This window comes from Oncorhynchus gorbuscha, linkage group LG03, assembly GCF_021184085.1.
Source record: "Oncorhynchus gorbuscha isolate QuinsamMale2020 ecotype Even-year linkage group LG03, OgorEven_v1.0, whole genome shotgun sequence".
Taxonomy (NCBI): domain Eukaryota; kingdom Metazoa; phylum Chordata; class Actinopteri; order Salmoniformes; family Salmonidae; genus Oncorhynchus; species Oncorhynchus gorbuscha.
In genome coordinates, this window is record NC_060175.1 from 43,143,497 (window position 1) to 43,163,889 (window position 20,393).

The 20,393-nt window shown below is 40.8% G+C and overlaps 3 protein-coding genes across 6 annotated transcripts in view; 2 read left to right on the plus strand and 1 right to left on the minus strand.

Moving 5' to 3' along the window:
* Positions 1 to 490: 490 nt before the first annotated feature.
* spcs1 (signal peptidase complex subunit 1) lies at positions 491 to 3,558 on the plus strand. Its single transcript, XM_046342627.1, has 4 exons — positions 491 to 643; positions 1,198 to 1,257; positions 2,968 to 3,054; positions 3,277 to 3,558. The coding sequence occupies exons 1-4, from the start codon at positions 608 to 610 to the stop codon at positions 3,400 to 3,402; spliced, it is 309 nt and encodes a 102-aa protein (XP_046198583.1). The 5' UTR covers positions 491 to 607; the 3' UTR covers positions 3,403 to 3,558.
* A 189-nt stretch (positions 3,559 to 3,747) lies between these two features.
* Positions 3,748 to 12,811, minus strand: LOC124031411 (serine/threonine-protein kinase Nek4-like). Of its 4 annotated transcripts, none has more exons than XM_046342624.1 (16): positions 12,703 to 12,811; positions 11,052 to 11,318; positions 10,694 to 10,891; positions 10,442 to 10,549; positions 9,025 to 9,179; positions 8,751 to 8,889; positions 6,746 to 7,315; positions 6,562 to 6,618; positions 6,303 to 6,443; positions 6,043 to 6,207; positions 5,262 to 5,328; positions 5,001 to 5,107; positions 4,813 to 4,904; positions 4,466 to 4,683; positions 4,168 to 4,298; positions 3,748 to 4,084 (listed from the first exon to the last, which is right to left on the minus strand). In XM_046342624.1, the coding sequence occupies exons 2-16, from the start codon at positions 11,163 to 11,165 to the stop codon at positions 3,986 to 3,988; spliced, it is 2,361 nt and encodes a 786-aa protein (XP_046198580.1). In that variant the 5' UTR covers positions 11,166 to 11,318; positions 12,703 to 12,811; the 3' UTR covers positions 3,748 to 3,985. The 4 variants fall into 4 exon arrangements, with proteins under 4 accessions (XP_046198580.1, XP_046198578.1, XP_046198577.1 ...); XM_046342622.1 differs by lacking the exon at positions 12,703 to 12,811 and adding an exon at positions 11,640 to 12,576 and having other exon boundaries at positions 6,824 to 7,315; XM_046342621.1 differs by lacking the exon at positions 12,703 to 12,811 and adding an exon at positions 11,640 to 12,575.
* Positions 12,768 to 20,393, plus strand: part of LOC124031413 (calcium/calmodulin-dependent protein kinase type 1-like) — a 94,568-nt gene continuing 86,942 nt past the window's right edge. The window contains exon 1 of the mRNA XM_046342625.1: positions 12,768 to 12,890. The gene's annotated coding sequence lies outside the window, so the exon portion shown is untranslated. The remainder of the gene's footprint in view (positions 12,891 to 20,393) is intronic.

Here is a 20,393-nt window from a genome sequence, read left to right on the forward strand (position 1 = left end):
TTTCTGTTTTTGTATTTTTAATAAATATGCAAACATTTCTAAAATCCTGGTTTTGGTTCTTCATTATGGGGTATTGTGTGTGTAGATTGATGAGAAAACAACAACAATTTAATCAATTTTACAATAAGGTTGTAAAATAACAAAATGTGGAAAAAAGTCAAGGGGCCTGAATACTTTCTGAATGCACTGTAGCTCTATTCTTGTGTATTTTATTTTAAAACTGCATTGTTGGGAAGGGGTAGTAAGCAAACATGTTAATGTAAAGTATTCACCAGTTGTACTCAGCGCGTGTGACAAATACAATTGGATTTAGATTTGAATGGTGTCGCTTGATCGAATACTTCCCCCTTTCCTTTTACAGTCTATGGCTCAAAACAGAAATGTATCATGGTTAAATTGTGACTGACTGATCTACAAATAACAATTAGTAATTATTTATCATGCAAGTTGATTTTTAGATCAGTCAATCGGCAGTCGCCTGCGGTCATGTTGATGCTCTCTAAGGTCCTTCGAAATACTACGTATGCTTTTTGAAACCGGAAGTCTAACCAGACAAATTGTATGCAGTTTTACTTTAATAGGCTGATTAGCTATCTGACGTAGAAAGATGTTGTCAATATTTAACTCCATTCCAACACACATGGTAAGAATTTGAACTATTACTGAATTCAAAGACTGTTGCAAAATAGCTACAAATAAAACAAATAATGAGTAGATTAATCAAAGGCTAGCTAACGTTTGCTACAAGCAGTTGCAGTAAGCTAGCTAGGGAGCAATAACGTATAAACTAGTTCGAACCGAAATTCGATGCAAAAATAATATTGAACATTGTTAAGAGTATAATAATTAGCAACTATTCATCCAACCATAAATCCATGTCATACTGTTGGAATCAAACATTGATCAATGTTTGGATGCTAGCCAGCTAGATGCCCATATGGCACATCATTGAACCGCAAGATAGATCCCATGTGTTATTGTGCATGCCCTAGAGTTCGAACCAAATGTATAAATGTATCCCCAATCACAAAGCCTATAATAATACTACTCTTCAAGGCACCACTTTTGATTAACCTTCTTGATCTGTCTTGATTATTGATTGACACGTCAGATATGAGTTTTCCAGTTGTGATGTAACATTCTACCAGTCTTTCCTCAAAAATTATAAACTTTGCAAATGGCTTGGTGATGTTTTAGGATTATAAAGGACAGAAGCTGGCGGAGCAGATCTTCCAAGGAATCATACTTGCCTCAGCGGTGAGTGGCCTGACAAACATGCCTATTAAAATGTACTTTTCAGTGTGTTGTTTTTACACTAGGTTTAACCCTAGCCGTTGATCATGACTCCCAGTTCCATTTGGTTAGGGTTCCCACATGGCCATATTTCCCAGCATGGTCTCATAGACTAGACGTAACATAGTAAACGTAAATCCGATACATCCATTAGTATATGTTACGTTTGGTATGGTTACACAAGACAGATGGTTACTTATGGAAAAATAACGTGAACATCTAGCAACCCAAAGGTTGAATCTCATCAGACAACTTTAGTATTTTAGCTAATTAGCTACTTTTCAACTATACTGAAGAAAAATAAACAACAGTTAACAATTTTACTGAGTTACATTTCTTAAGGAAATCAGTCAATTTAAATAAATGAATAAGGCGCTAATCTATAGATTTCACATGACATGTAGGCCCATCCACTTAAGAACCAGGCCCAGCCAATCAGAATTAGTTTTTCCCCACGAAAGGGCTATTGCAGACAGAAATAGTTGTCATTTTCATCAGCTGTCCGGGTAGCTGGTCTCAGACAATCCCGTAGGTAAAGAAGCCGGATGTGGAGGTCCTAGCTTGGCATGGTTACACAAGGTCTGTGGTTGTGAGGCCGATTGGACGTCTCTAAAACATAATGGTAGAGAAATTAACATTAAATTCTATGGCAACAGGTTGGGTGGACATTCCTGCCGTCAGCATGCCAATTGCATGCTTCCTCAACTTGAGACATCAGTGGCATTGTGTGACAAAACTGCACATTTTAGGATGGCCTTTTATTGCCCCCAGTACAAGGTGCACCTGTGTAATGATCATGCTGTTTAATCAGCTTCTCAATGTGCTACACCTGTAAGGTGGATGGATTATCTTGGCAAAGGATTAAATGCTCACTAACAGGGATGTAAACAAAAACATTTGAGATATGCTTTTTGTGCGTATGGAACATTTCTGGGATCTTTTATTTCAGCTCATGACACCGGCACTTTACATGTTGAGTTAATATTTTTGTTCAGTTTTCTTACTACTTTTTAGCTAATTTCCAACTACTTGTTAGCTAACATGTTAGCTAACACTATCCCTTTAACCTAACTCATAAACTTAACCTTAAAACCAAACACCTACTCATAAACTTAACCTTAAAACCAACACCTAGCTAGAATTTGTAACAAGTTTTTACAAATTCCTAACATAATATGAATTGTAATTCATAACATATCATACAGAATGGGTGATGGAGATCCACAAATTAATACACACCATACGAAATGTAACATAATTCTAAATTGGGTTCTCAGATTTACATACAGAATAATACGAAATGCTCTGAGACCAGGTTGAATTTCCATTCTAGTTTATCTAAGACAGAGTGAACTTCCTGTACTAATTAGCCATCTGTCTCTGAACACCTGTTTGTAATGGAAGGTGAACGTCACAAAAAAACACTGTCGGCTGCAGCTGTGTTAAAACAGTGGAGAGTAAGTGCGTATCCTCCATTTTGAAATGATTTGAAAGTATTGGGATTTATGTTTCTAGAACCTAATTGACAATCGATTCACGTTTATATGTATTTGGTTGTTTTGGCTTCCAAAGCCAGTTAGTCTTTAAACAGAACATGTAATATCTTGGAATGGAAGGAGTAACATTAGGCTCCTTTAGTCCATTATTAGGCTAACCCCTTGCATTACCCTCCAGGTGATCGGATTCGCTTATGGCCTCATCATTGAACAGTTTGGGTGGACTGTGTACATAGTGTTAGGAGGTTTTGCTGTGTCTTGTTTGGTGAGTTAAGTTTTATTCCATTGTCCCTGAATATGTGTATTTGATGTTGTGCCAAGCAGAAAATGTTGCACCTGTGCAAAGAGTGCACCCACAGACCAACCTTGACTCAGGTTTATTCAAAATGTATACTCTGTAGTCATTACACTCATCTGCAATGTAAAACATTTTACGGGACTAACTAACCCTCTTCTCCTCAACATCTCGCCCTTCTCTCTTTCTCAGCTGACCCTGCCCCCCTGGCCCATGTACAGACAGAACCCCCTCTCCTGGCAGCCAGGCCTACCAGAGACTACAGGAGAAACCCTGCAAAAGCCTCAGGAGAATCTGAAGAAGAAGAAGCACAAGTAGATCATGACTGTACCAGTTTGCCCAAGACACGTTTTGTGACTGAAAATAACCGTATGTCTGTACAATAAATCCTTGTTCAAAGGAACCCTTTGTTACAGGGTATTATGCCAAACAGTGATGGAATGTCAATGTACAATAAACAGATTTGCTACTGTGGATACTTTGTAGAATGCACTCATGTTATCATCCCAACTGTTTAATAATGTGGATATATGAATCTATGTAATGTAAATAAAGAACTTTAAATGATTTATAAAGTCAAACAAAGGGGATGGAAATATCTACAATACAGTACTTCTACGTCCTGCAACTTATATACAATCAGGAAATTAAGAATTTACTATGTGTTTATAGGTACATTTATTATTGCACTAGTTTGCATTAAATATTTCATTACAATCAATCTACCTAACAGGTAGAAAAACAGTAACAGAAGACTCATTGCATATTGTAACCTTTATGGAAAATTAGATTATGTATTTATATTTAAAGTGAGGTTTAAAAATAGTCTACATGAACTTATACATAGGATATGGAGATGCGATTGTCTATACAAAAGTATTGCATTGTTCATTAGCTGAACCTAACCCTTGAACGAAACATCCTCAAAGAACTTTAGCTGCCGCACCATCAGAGCATATGACTGGTACTTGTCCTCTCCCATCTGCTCCTGAAGACACCGCTGTGTGTGGAGAAAGAATAAAACTGAGATTACAGCCATGTCTAGCTGGAAGCACGATCATGGATGTCATTTTGAATCTTAACCTCTCGTTTGTCCTCGTCATCGTCCTCCATTATTTCCAGGACTCTGTCCAACAGCTTCACCCCCAGTCCCTTCACCACATCTGTTCTCAGGTGCTCAATGGCTCTGCGGACCTTCGCCGGTCCAGATGTGCCTTTTAAGAGGAGAGTTGAATACAATTTTTGTTTTGAATCCACTTATTTCTTATGTGGAAATAAATTGATTTCTCAGTGATAAACCAGTCACCAGGGCAATATTGCATTGAAACACGCATTGAATCTGCTAAGGATGCTCAAGGAGACTGTTTTGGCTGAGACTGACCGTTGGGTAATTCACTGAAGTGGAACTCCTGCTCCTCCCTTGCTTTCCCATGCAGCACCAGTGTGTCCCTGTACTTCCTGTTCAACTTAAACTCAGCCAGTGGAGTAGAGCCAGATCTACCACCACCACCCAGCTCACTAACAGCATCTCTGCCATCCATTCGCAATGTATGGGCCATCCTCTGAACCAGGTCCTGCAAATCACTGGATTCACTCTTTCTGCAATAAAAAAAAACATGTCAGATTTAAATGCGCATATCACCAGCAACACTTAAATGGCTTTGTGCTATTATGGGTGGGGTGGGGGAGGGGCACTACTCCCAAAGAGCTAGAACAAGTTGTTTTTACCCCTCTTTGCAGTCCCTCTCAGAGTGATCCGTTGAGCTGGTGGAGGAGCTGTATTCATCGTCGTCAGATGGTCGCCCCAGGAACCTGTCTTGCTAGAGAAGAATACACCACTGTCATAGACTGAAGCCAATTATACACGGATTTAACTTACTGTAACATTAAGACAATGGAGATCAACCTATAGTTACCTTGTTTGTTTCCTTGCCCATGTCAGATACAGAGAGAGTGACAGTGGGGTTCTGGAACTCTGGCTGCTTATTATGTAATGAGGCAACCTCATTCGACGCCCTTCTTACTGTATTGACAACCGCAGGAAAGAAGAATACTACAGTGAGCAATACAAAGCATAGCTACCGCTTTATTGTTTAATATGACAAAATGGCCCTTGCCAATTCTGTCTGGTCCTATGGTCATATGATATATTGACAACACAGAGCAGAGGAGTTAACCTGGTTGGCTTGGGTTTTCCTGGGACTGCCTCAGTCTTCTCCTCTCCCTGGCTGAAAGAGGACGCTCCTGGAAGCAGTAGAGATATTAAACTTTACCTGCCTATGTAATTACCATCTAAATACATGGGCATTAAACTTATTGTAAAGTTGGAACATCTTTATTTCAACAAAAAGGAAATATAATTGACAATATACAGTTAGCAGTATACACTGAGTATACCAAACATTAGGAACACCTTCATAATATTGAGTTGCACCCCTCCCGTTTACCCTCAGAACAGCCTCAATTAGTCGGGAGCATGGACTCTACAAGGTGTTAAAAGCGTTCCATAGTGATGCTGGCCCATGACTCCAATGCCTCCCACAGTTGTATCAAGTTGGCTAGATGTCTTCTGGGTGGTGGACCATTCTTGATACACGGTGAAAATGTTTTTTTTTGCGTTTTTTTGTTGTTGCAGTTCTTGACACAAACAGGTGCGCCTGGAACCTACTACCATACCCCATTCAAAGGCACTTAAATATTTTGTCTTGCCCATTCACCCTCAATGGCACACATGCACAATCCATGCCTCAACGGTCTCAAGGCTTTAAAAAAATAATTCTTTAACCTGTTTCCTCCCCTTTACCTACGCTGATTGAAGTGGATTTAACAGGATCATAGCTTTCACCTGGTCAGTTTATGTGATGGAAAGAGGTGTCCTTAATGTTCTGTACACTCAGTGTATATTCCAAGACCTCAACCCTATGTTTGAGCAGTAGCTGTTTAGTGCATTGACCTCACTTGTGTCAGTGGAATGTTGCTGTCCTTGGAGGAGTTAATGGTTGTGGAAGAGTTTATTGTGGTAGCCCTCTTCTTCTCTGTGTTTGCCCTGCTCCTCTTCTTCTCCTCCACTACCATTGCATCAACAGGAGGAGGCGGTAGAGGTCTAGGACCTGTCACTTTACACTGGGAAAGAACAAGCAAAGGTTGAAGAGCCTTTAGGTTCCAAAGCACTTTGACAGCTCAAAGCCATGATAAAGTCCCCCAGTCACGGTCCTCACCTTGTCCGGATCACTCTGTATCCACCTCCTGTCCTTCTGCCTGCGTTGCCGGGAGACAAATGGCTCAGAGGAGGAAGGCGTACACATAGGGAGTGTGTCCTGCTCTGGGACTGGAGAGAGGTGCTCCATGTGACAGGGTTCCTACATACACAGATAAAACATAACTAGCATCAATGACCTCTAAAGGATGTGCTATATGGAGTGTGGTAGCCTACAGAATAAACAAATTCCCACAATATGAGAACAAACTGGTTCTTACCAGTGTTATAACAGGAGGAAGGGTCTCTAGGAGCTTTTCTGTGGATTCCAAGCACTCCTTTAAAGACAAGACAATAACACAGAGGCTTACAACTACTACAACTCTCATTCACAGAATTTACTAATGTATGTGCACTGTGTGTAGTACATGAGTATCATTCCCTATCCACAAGCCAGGTACTAACTCTGACATCTGCTGGATGTTTTTGTGTGGGATCCTCCTTCAGAAGATTCATGGTGTCATCTTTGTTATCAATATTTACTTCAAAAGTCTGTCCAGTGGATTCCACTTTGAATTCCCCTGTAGAACATGATTCAGTCAAGCTGGTGGAAACATTCAGAATTACGGTCTGTTCAGGCGCAGGGCTCTCAATGACCACATCTTTGAGTAGCTCCGTTGTGTCATCCTTATCGTCCATGTTCACAGTTTTCTCTACAGAGGTTCTGACTCCGTCTCTGTGATTCAAAGCACACTGCATTAGAGGTCCATTGGCGGTCCTCCTCTCCTCTACCCTGCTACTGACACCTGATAGCACCCTGCTAGGGGGAGGCCGAGGGTGGGAGGGATCCCCTCTCTGGGCCCTTCTCTCCTCTTCCTGTGGCTGGATATCAATGTCAATGTTACTGATGGTTGCTAAGGATGCACCAGTGGTGTTGAGAATGTCTGATGCAGGGAATTTGGGTGTTAGATATGTCTTGGGTGGGGCGTCTTTAATGATTCCATTGTATCCATTACGCCTTTGTGAGTTCATCTCCTATGAATGAGAACAGAAATAGAACAAACACACCACAATGAAAACAATTAAGACACTTGTGCAACTTGATGAGCATATTTTTTACTTTATGGCCTGTATCTCTCACAGTCTCTCTCTCTCAAACAAAAATATAACCACAACATACAACAATTTTAATGAGTTACAGTTCATATAAGGAAATCAGTCAATTGAAATAAATTCATTAGGCCCTAATCTATGGATTTCACATGACTGGGCAGGGGTGCATCCATGGGTGGGCCTTCGAGGGCATAGGCCCATCCACTGGGGAGCCAGGCCCAGCCAATCAGAAAGAGTATTTCCCCACAAAATGGCTTTATTACAGACAGAAATATTCCTCAGTTTCATCAGCTGTCTGTGTTGCTAGTCTCAGTCAATCCTGCAGGTGAAGAAGCTGGATGTGGAGGTCCTGGGCTGCCGTGGTCTGCGGTTGTGAGGCCGGTTGGACATACTACAAAATTCTCTAAAACAACATTGGTAGAGAAATGAACATTCGATTCTCTGGCAACAGCTCTGGTGGACATTCCTGCAGTCAGCATGACAATTGCACGCTCCCTCAAAACTTGAGACATCAGTGGCATTGTGTTGTGTGACAAAACTGCACATTTTAGAGTGGCTTTTTGTCCACAGCACAAGGTGCACCTGTGTAATGATAACTGTCTAATCAACTTCTTGATATGCCACACTGTGCATATATATATATATATATATATATACACACACACACACACACACACACACACACACACACACACACACACACACACACACACACACACACACACACACACACACACACACACACACACACACACACACACACACACACACACACACACACACACACACTGGGACAAAAAAGTATTTAGTCAGCCACCAACTGTGCAAGTTCTCCCACTTAAAAAGATGAGAGAGGCCTGTAATTTCTAGCTGTCTGGTCTTGGCCATTGTGGAGAGGTTGGAGTCTGTTTGATTGAGTGTGTGGACAGGTGTCTTTTATACAGGTAATGAATTCAAACAGGTGCAGTTAATACAGGTAATGGGTGGAGAACAGGAGGGCTTCTTAAAGAAAAACTAACAGGTCTGTGAGAGCCAGAATTCTTACTGGTTGGTAGGTGATCAAATAATTATTGCATGCAATAAAATGCAAATTAATTACTTAAAAATCATACAATGGGATTTTCTGGATGTTTGTTTTAGATTCCGTCTCTCACAGTTGAAGTGTACCTATGATAAAAATTATAGGACCTCTACATGCTTTGTAAGTAGGAAAACCTGCAAAATCGGCAGTGTATCAAATACTTGTTCTCCCCACTGTATACTTGTTCTCCCCACTGTTCTCCCCACATATATATATATATATATATATTTTCCCCCAGAGTATTTTAGTGCTGTTCTGTTAGCTGTTCACTCTCACCCTTTTCCCTTTGGTGTTTAGGTCTGGCTGGGGACATTGAGGGGGGGGCTCAGGCCTGGGCTTAGACGAAACCATAGACACTGCAGTGGGTCTGCTGCTACTACCACCAACAGCTTTCTTTATGGACTTGGCAGTTTTCCTAGAGTGATTTGAACAAACAAGACATCCAAGATGACATCAATCCTACACATTTACTAAATATTTGTTCAACATACAAAGAAGCGAGAGAGAAAGAAAGCGTTAGCCAGGTACTACAACAAATGAAGCCACCTACTCTTTGGTGGCCTCTAAAAACATTGCGATTTGTCGTTTGATGTAGGGCTGACGTAGGATATGTTTGACATCAGGTCTGTCCTCTGGTCTCTTACACAGCATGCTCTTTATCAGCTCTCCCAGCTGAGGATCGTACTTACTCGGCATCTGAGGCAACTGGATGACAGGAAAATAGATCAATGAATCTAGTAGAAAACAAATAATCTGTCATCATGACCAATGTTCCCTCTAATTTTTTTCAGCACTGAGCAGATTTCAGGTCTGCTGAGCGCAAACTTTTAACATTTTGAAAATTGTGTGCAACTTCTGTTGCACTTTTACTGTGAACACTGAGTCTGTATCAGCTTTAAGTTACAGTTATAACAGTGGCCACGTAGGATACTGTGGCTAACTGATCATAATGTAGGCCTATCAGAGTGGCCCACCATAAAAAGAACTAAGAAAATGCATTACATAACATTTTAACATAGCTGTTCTATCATTCAGCCTACAGTAGCAGCCAGTGTGGTGTGGAATGTAGGCCTACATTGAACAAGATATTAACCACTTTATCCACTTGTCCTCCAGACAAGGAGGCGACTGAAAATGTGTTGTTTGATGCAAGAAACCACTTTACAAAAAAAAAAACATTATTATTCCCATACCTATTACAGAGAATCAGACAAATTATGCTACCCTCTGCCTATTGGCTACTTAGCTTATTCAAGACTGTCTCAAAATACAACATTACACATTTAACACAAAAAAAGGATATTTACCTGAGTCACTTTGCAAAGATGGCTAGAAATGTACACATTTTGTGCTCTTGTAGAAAGCAACCACTCCCCCATTGAGGACTAGAAATGTGCTATATCTGGGATAATAACTCACTTACTAGCAAAGCATATGAACAGAACACGTGGCTACATGCAGCTCTCACTGATCTCAAAACAAGCGCAACTACTCGCGACCACTCATGCTGTAAACACAATCCAGTTCAAAGTGAATGGCACAGATCCATATATGGCAATGATCTATTTGCATATAGGTCTACTGCAGCTCTGACTGGTTATGCTGCATTGGTCTGTGGAGAGTATGGGCCTGAGTCCTGCCTGTCAATGCAATAGAATCCTACTCCAATGCGTTCTGCCAACAAGAAAGTCTCCTGCATAGTTAGTTTTGCATACTCAGTCTTGCATAGATAATTTTGTTTCGGTATGTTATATTGGACGTGGCTAATATTGCGTTGATTAGATCACAATTTCCACAGTAGATGGAAGCGTGGATAGTGTTAACCAAAGGGGGAAACTAGAAAGTTCAATCTTGTGCTTCTCTGCGCAGGCTGATATTTATTTTGCATGGCATTCCTGGGGAGCGCACAAACTTAGAGGGAACACTGATCATGACTACTCATTTGGGAAAAGACGTAAGGGACTGACCTTTCCCTCTACAATGCGGTACACCAGTGAGTTCATGTCCTTGGCATTGAAGGCATGTTTTAGGGTGGACATCTCATACACACAGCAGCCCAGTGCCCACACGTCAGACTGGGGAGAAAAGGAGGCTTGAAGTTGGCAAATAAAAAGGCCTAGTGCACACAATAGCAATCTCCTCAGATTGTGTCTGGCTCAATAGAACTGCTGCTCTAAACAGTGATGATCTCAAGTATTGATCTACTAAGTATACCGTACCTTATGGTTGTAGGGTTTGTTGGAGAATAGCTCCGGGCTCATATAGTATGGTGTTCCTATGAGGGTGCTGGCCATGTCATTCTGATTCTCCAGAACACGGGCGATGCCAAGGTCCCCCACTTTGATGATGTTAGTCTTGGTCAGAAAGATATTCTGGGTCTTCAGGTCCCGGTGCAAGATACACTTCTCATGTAGATACTACAATTCAACAGAGAAAAAAGTCAGATGTTGTCACTAACTCTCCTGTACATAAGCCTCAGCCTCTGCCAAAACGAATGGAAAGAGGCAGAGTAGATGTTGCAGCATATCAATCAATTGTTATACAATCTCAGCTACAATTTGATACACTTCAATGTACCTGAAGGGCCATAGCTATCTGGACGAACCACTCCACCACCTGCCTTTCAGGTAGGAGTTCCCCCTTCTGTTGCTTGAGTCTATGGTAGAGGTCGCCTCCCTCGCAGAAGCCCATGGCGATGTAGAGCTGGCAGTCTTCTCCTTCCCACGACTCCCTGTATGTCACGATGTTTGGGTGTCGTAGTTGCGAGAGAAGCTGAGCCTCTTGTTCCGCGGCTCGCCGCTCACGTTTCGAGGACGTGGTCAAGTTCAACTTCTTTATGACATACTAAGGAAAACAGGAGAAACGAGTTCGACTTTGCGTAACATATTTCACTCTGCAAACGTTCTGTCTAGACCGTTGTCACAAATGCGTCTAGACAGAATGTTCACAACATTTGCCGCAGTTCTTTATTTCTAAATGGTAAACGTATCTACCTTATTTGTAGATCCCATAGGCAGTAATATGAACGTTGGTTAGCTAGCTAGTTGCTAACTTGTTGTGAAATCGATGATTCAGGGAAGGGAATAACTTACATGTGTCCGAGTCAAACAAACCTATTATAACGTTTTTCAAACCATGTTTTGAAGTGGATTGTTGTATTCTTACCTGCTTACGGTCGGTTTTGTGTTTCACCAGATTCACCTCTCCATAGCTCCCCTTTCCAACAACTCTGATAAACATGTAATTATTCATGACTTCAAATCGTATAGTCTAACTGTTACCCCAAATTCAAAGGGTAGAATCTAGTTAACTAATTGAAGACACGGCTGTGAATATCTCCCATTTTCTGCACACTATAAATTCAGATTTCTAACTTATTTAGAGCAGGGTAATATACCTACAAGACGCTTTTTAAAACACAGGAAATCATCACTGGCTTTTTCGTCACTAGGCAACTGGCACATGAAAGTTGACGTTGGTTAGAGGGGTGTACGAACCCGTAAACAAACGCCCCCATTTATCCCATAGCCCCATCTAGGGTAGAAAAAGAGCATGAGCTGTTTGTTATAAATGTTGTTGCAGTTGTTGTATGGTGTTCCCCGGACATTGCATTACTATTTTTTTTATTGTCTGTCTGGCCTTCACACATCACGGATTACATCGATTTCCAGAAAATGTTTAATTTCAAACAGTGTTGTTTATAATCATCCTAACCTGTATTCAATAGCCTACATTTAGTCCCTATAATGTAATTGACGGATGCATGCATGAATGAATGGGGATTTGACAGAGGGATGGAAAATATTGAGTTATTGATGGCTAAGGTAACTCCACTAGAGGGCATATGCTACTAACAAAGTTGGTAGTGCAAGGAGTTTGTTTGATTGAATTCTAATTCATGTTGCCTATTCCTCTCACACTGTCCTTGACAGTGTGCTAGTCTATAGTGGCAATAATGAGAGAGCATATTGAATACAATTCCAGAGGGAATGAAGTAGCCTACTTGTGTATGACTTGTCATCATTGTAACACAATTATTTGTTGGATGTTTTTAGTAGGCTTTACTTTAATTTATGTTTTTATTGTTTATCTCGATAGCCTATTACTAATACTTTGACCAAACGATTAGGCTGGAACAATTTACCCTGTCCGTAGGCCTTGGATAGAGAAGACACCTACCTTAAGCAGAATGTTAAAAAACAAAACAATAATGAAGCAGCATGCGTACCTTTGTGCCAAAAACAGGTTATTCATTGATGTTGGAGCCCCTTGTGTTTGCCACTCCCTCCGCCCATTGCCCTGACGTCATGAGAGTGCTGTTGGAGGTGTCGAATCCAGTTTTTCCGCGAGCGACGCGAGTCCAACATTGGTGAAACAGTAAGAAAGGAACAACCTTTGAAATCGTACACATCACAGGTAAGAATCTCTGTTATGTTGATTAGAACATTGTGTGGACATTATTATAATGACTGGCATAATTCAAATGTATAATTCAGATGTAGTCGCTATATGGAAAAATGCCCTGAATGCGAGAATAGTTTACGTTTCTGGTCTGCCTGATTGACAATAAAAAACCTAGTTGAAATATTAAACCATAGCCTAAATAGTTTATTGCTTTTATAACTATAGTTTCGTACTAGTTTAAATGAATAATGCATTGAAAGTAATTGTTTCGCAGCTGGTTGACCTCTCAGACTGAAACAAGCTACGAGACAGACAGTGCCCCATCATGTGGAACGTTCATTCATATTAATATTCATGCTAGTGTTTAACATTAGTATTTACATAGCCCAGATACTAAAGAGTTGCGGGCATATTGGTTTATGGTACTAAGCATATTTTTCAGTAGAGATCAGAGGCCACTGATGGAGTGTTTGCAAACCAATAGAAAGAGTATAAACTGATAGTAGTGTTTAATTTTCCAACAAAGTTATCATTGACATTTTAGAGTGTAGGTCCTCATAAAGGTGTTATAACCTATTGTAACCATTTTCCCATTTTAGTGTCTTACTAATCTAGAATGCTTGAGGTATTTTTGTCTTCTGCTTGCATTCTCTCCTTCGAGCACTCATAATTTTTTATACAGTCTATTACACACACACACACATACACACACACACACACATACATCCTCACTCACGTTCCATGAGCCAGCTCGGAAGGAGAACGCGGCTTATCAATTAAAAAGCTCATTTTGAAAGGGATTGGCTCATAGACTCCGGTGTCCCTGATGAGCTTGTAGTTCAGATCAAGATGTTATCATGACAAGGAGAATGTGATATTTGTGAGTGGACAGTGAGATGTTACTGTAACACAGAGACACTGTGATGTTGCAGCACTCAGTGTGGAGGTATCAGTTAGGCTAGCTTACATGCTCTTGACCTTTTGTCATAGGGTGTAAACAGTTTGTTTTGGGGGGAGCATGGTCTTTTTTCTATTAAAGGATATTGGATGACTGTCATTCCATTCACCCAGCTCAATGTGAAATTGATAGGTTTAGGCTACTACATGATACTAACATTTTACCTATACCCATCATGAGGTTGCTACAACCTAGCCTAAAATAAAATAAGCATTTTATTAATCAAGGTAAAAGCCAGTGAGTGACACATTCAATACCGCCTTGCACTCTCTTGCCTTCATCTATCTGATTTAGGGTGTAGTCATTAGTCCAAACAGTTGCAAACGAGAGTTTCTTTTGGACAAATTAAGGTATGCTTATCCCCGTTTCGTTTGCTTCCATGTAAGAAAGGTTTTTCAACAGAATAGGTCAGAATGAATACACCCCTGATCACCCACACACACAGTTCACTTTCATAGCAGCCACATACAAACATCATGATTACTTTGTTTGTTGTATAATTCCTTCTCACATCTACACGCTCTCCTCCTCTCACATTTTCCCTTCGCTTGTGGACTTCAGTGCAACCGGACGTGATTGGGAGTCCCATAGGGCGGCATACAACTAGGCCCATTGTTGTCTGGATTAGGGTTTGGCCGGGGTAGGCCGTCATTGTAAATACACATTTGTTGTTAACCGACTTGCCTAGTTAAATATAAGTTAAATAAAAAAAGAACAGCTGTCTGTGACCAGGCTAAAAAACATTCTAAGCAAAACCTTCATACCATAACTTCTAACCGGTACTCACTGCCTACACCATTGTCACCATATTAGCTAATATCATAGTCAACATAGCTACTAGATCTAAATGCGTTAGTAAATCTGCTACAATTATGCAGTACAGTGTACAGCAAGCAGTTTAGTAGTTACACTGGAATTCCCTGGTGGCAATACATTCATACAACTAAATCTTACCTTGACTTGGAAGAATTCCAGCTAGCTAACAATCCCTCTCTGTTTGAGCCAGGTGTTTGGGGAGGATTAACTAGCTAGCTTCATTTGCAAGCTAAGTAAGTGAAAGTGAAAGTGAAAAAAACTAAATATAATTAGCTCTCTACCTCTCTCTTGCTTCTCGTTAATTTTTGAATAAATAATTTGTTAAAAACTGTTCAACTATTGTCTTTCTCTCTCTTTGAGTCAACTACTCTCCACATTTTATGCAATGCTAGCTAGCTGTAGGTTATTATTTTAGTGATTCTCTGATCATTTGATTGGGTGGACAATATGTCAGTTTATGTCATGTTTATGGTATTATTATTTTTTTAAATGCCGCAAGAGCTCTGAAAGATTGGAGGACATCCTCCGGAAGTCGTCAAAAATACTTTGTCAGTCTATGGAAGGGGGTGAGAACCATTAGAGAGAGAACCATTAGCCTCCTAGGTTTTGTAGCCTCAACAGCACACTCTGGGGTAGCACCATTGTTTAGCCATAGGACAGCTAGTTTCTGTCTTCCTCTGGCTACACCATGGTGCAACCCCAGAATGTGCTGTTGAGGCTACTGTAGTACTTCATTGCAAAACAGTGGGTTTTAATCCATTATTTGGTGACATGAATATATTTAGTATAGTTTTATGTAAACAGGATAAACTATTTTTAATTTTTAATGAAATTCATTGAGGAGGATGGTCCCCCCCTTCCTCCTCTGAGGAGCCCCCACTGGGTGTAAAGTTATATCAATAGACCAAACATATTAAGGTGGTTTTCATTAAAGTGGATAAAAGCGACTGGGGATACACCATGGAATTTCTCAAGGCTTGTCTGGAGTTGCTATGTTAGGCTAGAGCGATTGTGAAAATGTATAGCATGTTTATTGCCGTAAAAAAATTGAAGGATTTTTATAATTTACCATGTTTTTAACCAGATTTGCTTTATTTTTGTTACTTTGTGTAACCTCAATTGCCATTGTTCCTCTGCACACCTCTGTCCCTATTCTCTGTTGGGATGTCATGTGACCTCTGCTCTGATTGGTCCACGGATTCACACACACAAACACACACACGCACGCACGCACCCGCGCACGCACACACACACACACACACACACACACACACACACACACACACACACACACACACACACACACACACACACACACACACACACACACACACACACACACACACACACACACACACACACACACACACAGCTGGATGGTGGAGCTGACCCACCAGTGAGCCTTTATTGAGATGACAACTAAACACACATCATTTATGGAAAGTGTGTAATCAGGAAAGGATCAGTAGTGGAGTGATGACTTTATACAATAAAGAACAATAAGCAGGAAAATCTTTAAACACAGATTGTACTCAGTGATGAGGTTCAGATAAATTAGTTTGCATTGCATGTTTCTGATGATGTGATGAGCCAATGGGCCTTTCTACTTTGTGTGTGTGTGTGTGTGTGTGTGTGTGTGTGTGTGTGTGTGTGTGTGTGTGTGTGTGTGTGTGTGTGTGTGTGTGTGTGTGTGTGTGTGTGTGTGTGTGTGTGTGTGTGTGTGTGTTAGAGGTTGACCGATTATGTTTTTTCAACACCGATACCGATTATTGGAGGTCCAAAAAAGCCGATACCGATAATGACAATTACAACATTACTGAATGAACACTTACTTTAACTTACTATAATACATCAATAAAATCAATTTAGCCTCAAATAAATAATGAAACATGTTCAATTTGGTTTAAATAATGCAAAAACAAAGTATTGGAGAAGAAAGTAAAAGTGCAATTTGTGCCATGTAAGAAAGCTAACGTTTAAGTTCCTTGCTCAGAACATGAGAACATATGAAAGCTGGTGGTTCCTTTTAAGATGAGTCTTCAATATTGCCAGGTAAGAAGTGTTAGGTTGTAGTTATTATAGGAATTATAGGACTATTTCTCTCCATACCATTTGTATTTCATATACCTTTGACTATTGGATGTTCTTATAGGCACTTTAGTATTGCCAGTGTAACAGTATAGCTTCCGTCCCTCTCCTCGCCCCTTCCTGGGCTCGAACCAGGAACACAACAACAACAGCCACCATCGAAGCAGCGTTACCCATGGAGAGCAAGGGGAACAACTACTCCAAGTCTCAGAGCGAGTGACGTTTGAAACGCTATTAGCCCGCACCCCGCTATCTAGCTAGCCATTTCACATCACATCGTTATACCAGCCTAATCTCGGGAGTTGATAGGCTTGAAGTCATAAACAGCAGAGCTGCTGGCAAAACGCACAAATGTACCATCGCTCAGTCAGACTGCTCTATAAAATCATAGACTTAATTATAACATAATAACACACAGAAATGCGAGCCTTAGGTCATTAATATGGTCGAATCCGGAGACTATCGTCTCGAAAACAAGACGTTTATTCTTTCAGTGAAATACGGAACGTTCCGTATTTTATCTAATGGGTGGCATCCATTAGTCTAAATATTCCTGTTACATTGCACAACCTTCAATGTTATGTCATAATTACGTAAAATTCTGGCAAATTACTTTGCAATGAGCTAGGCAGCCCAAACTGTTGCATATACTCTGACTCTGCGTGCAATGAACGCAAGAGAAGGGACACAATTTCACCTGGTTAATATTGCCTGCTAACCTGGATTTCTTTTAGCTAAATATGCAGGTTTAAAAATATATACTTCTGTGTATTGATTTTAAGAAAGGCATTGGTTAGGTCCACGTTGGAGCAACGACCGTCCTTTTTCGCGAATGCACACTGCATTGATTATATGCAACACAGGACACGCTAGATAAACTAGTAATATCATCAACCATGTGTAGTTATAGCTAGTGATTATGATTGATTAAGTTTAATGCTAGCTAGCAACTTACCTTGACTTCTTACTGCATTCGCGTAACAGGCGGGCTCTTCGTGAGGCAGGTGGTTAGAGCGTTGGACTAGTTAACCGTAAGGTTGCAAGGTTGAATCCCTGAGCTGACAAGGTAAAAATCTGTCGTTCTGCCCCTGAACAAGGCAGTTAACTCACCGTTCCTAGGCCGTCATTGAAAATAAGAATGTGTTCTTAACTGACTTGCCTAGTTAAATTACGATTAAATAAAGGTGTGAAAAATAAATCAATCCAAAATTACCGATTTCCGATTGTTATAAAAACTTGAAATCGGCCCTAATTAATCGGCCATTCCGATTTATCGGTCAACCTCTAGTGTGTGTGTGTGTGTGTGTGTGTGTGTGTGTGTGTGTGTGTGTCTAGTTTGAGTACATCTAAAATGGCACTCCTTATCTCTTTTGCTGCAAGCCTGTGAGGTCACAGGTTTCAGATAGTCCCAGTTTGTCCATCCTCCTCATACATGACAGCACTTCTCTGTATGTGTGTGTTTCTTCTGTCCACTGCGCGGCATTGGGAAACCAGTGAGTACAGCGTTTCTCTCAATAAGCTTAACAACGGTGAATGCTGCATGTCAACTAGCTCTTAGGAATGAGGTTATGGTTATATCTTTATATCCATAAAGCCTGCTCGATCCTGTGACCTCCCAGATATGTCGTTGGGACTTGAAATTTCCTTATAAATGCAAACGATCTAATCAAACAGAAAAGCTTGTTCCTCTCTGAACCTCAACTTCCCTCTATTACTGGGCTCCTATCTGCTCCTGTCGCCTCCTATGCAAGTCTCAAGCCCTACTTTTTTGATATGAAAGAATTCTTGCTTGTTTTAAGATACACTATATATACAAAAGTATGTCGACACCCCTTCAAATTAGTGGATTCAGCTATTTCAGCCACACCTGTTGCTGACAAGTCTATAAAATTGAGCACCCAGCCTTGTAATTTCCATAGACAAATATTGTCAGTACAATAGCCTTACTGAAGAGCTCAGTAACTTTCAACGTGGCACTGTCATAGGATGCCGCCTTTCCAAAAAGTCAGTTTGTCAAATTTCTGCCCTGCTTGAGCTGCCCCAGTCAACTGTAAGTGCTGTTTTGGTGAAGTGGAAACGTCTGGGAGCAACGACGGCTCAGACGCGAAGTGTTAGGCAACACAAGCTCACAGAATGGGACCACCGAGTGCTGAAGCGCGTAGCGCATAAAAATCGTCTGTCCTCGGTTGCTACATTCACTACCAAGTGTCAAACTGCCTCTGGAAGCAATGTCAGCACAATAACTGTTCGTTGAGAGCTTCATGAAATGGGGTTCCATAGCCGAGCAGCTGCACACAAGTCTAAGATCACCATGCACAATGGCAAGCGTTGGCTGGATTGGTGTAAAGCTCGCAGCCAGTGGAAACACATTCTGAATCATTCTTCACCATCTGGCAGTCCGACGGACAAATCTGGGTTTGGCAGATTCCAGGAGAAAGCTACCTGCACGAATGCATAACTGTAAAGTTTGGTTGAGGAGGACTAATGACCTGGGACTGTTTTTATGGTTTGTGCTAGACCCTTAGTTCCAGTGAAGGGAATAATAATATAATGCCATTCTAGACGATTCTGTGCTTCCAACAGTTTGGGGATAGCCCTTTGGGGCGGCAGGTAGCCTAGTGGTTAGAGCGTTGGGCCAGTAACCGAAAGGTTGCTAGATCGAATCCCAGAGCTGACAAGGTAAAAATCTGTCGTTCTGCCCCTGAACAAGGCAGTTAACCCACTGTTCCTAGGCCGTCATTGTAAATAAGAATTTCCTGAAAATCCTGTTTCAGCAAGACAATGCTGCTGTGCACAAACCGAGGTCCATACAGAAAATGTTTGTTGAGATCGTTGTGGAAGAAGTTGACTGAGCCCTGATATCAAAGCCAGTGCCCGACTTCACTAATGCTCTTGTGGATGAATGGAAGCAAGTCCCGCAGCAATGTTCCAACATCTAATGGAAAGACTACACAGAAAAGTGGGGATCATATTTATGACCATGTTTTGGAATGAGATGTTCGACGAGCTGGTATCCGCATACGTTTGGTCATGTATAAAAACACAATGCAGAAGACTTGAGGTCAAGATTGCTAAAGAGCAATGCAACTATGCTCCAATGTTTTTCAGTTCAACATCTGTTTCGGATTTGTGTAGGAATTTCAGTCCGGGACTCATAGCTACATGTGGCAAGTTCTCATTGGTCCAAATGGTCTATACATTGAGCCTGAAACGGGATACTTGGTATTTGGTCATTGGCCCAATTTTACTGCAAGGACTTCTAAATGGTCAACCACAGGCTAGGCTTGGGTATAAACTACATCCTGTCTCTTTGTTCAGTGGAGAAAACACTAAGGACAGGGGAGAGAAAATCTCAACCATCTACTTTCCATCATAACAACTATGATTTGTTTTCTTTGAATAAATATATTTTTGTCCCCCTGATTTGCTTTGAGGTCTGTGTTATCAAAGAATAACATCAACTGCTAACACCGATAAAAAATCATTTCGGCTTCCCTTAAATTTTGCTTTATCATAATTAGTTAACGTTACACAAACCATTCATGTTATATGGCGGAATGTAATTGTCTGCTGTAGAATTTACTTAACTCGGGGGAACTATATGTACACTAGATTCATTCATAAAGAAAGTAACTGACCATATTTTGTTTGGT

Bases quoted from the DNA above. Each gene is read 5' to 3' on its own strand.
- LOC124031411 (XM_046342621.1), bottom strand. From the start codon at position 11,726: ATGAATAATTACATGTTTATCAGAGTTGTTGGAAAGGGGAGCTATGGA. The intron at 7,316-8,750 runs GTGAGAGTGAAC...TCTCATTCATAG, and splicing joins TAAACACCAAAGGGAAAAGG to GAGATGAACTCACAAAGGCG. The intron at 6,208-6,302 runs GTGAGGACCGTG...GTTCTTTCCCAG, and splicing joins TACAGAGTGATCCGGACAAG to TGTAAAGTGACAGGTCCTAG.
- spcs1 (XM_046342627.1), top strand. From the start codon at position 608: ATGTTGTCAATATTTAACTCCATTCCAACACACATG. The intron at 644-1,197 runs GTAAGAATTTGA...GTGATGTTTTAG, and splicing joins ACTCCATTCCAACACACATG to GATTATAAAGGACAGAAGCT. The intron at 3,055-3,276 runs GTGAGTTAAGTT...TCTCTTTCTCAG, and splicing joins GTTTTGCTGTGTCTTGTTTG to CTGACCCTGCCCCCCTGGCC.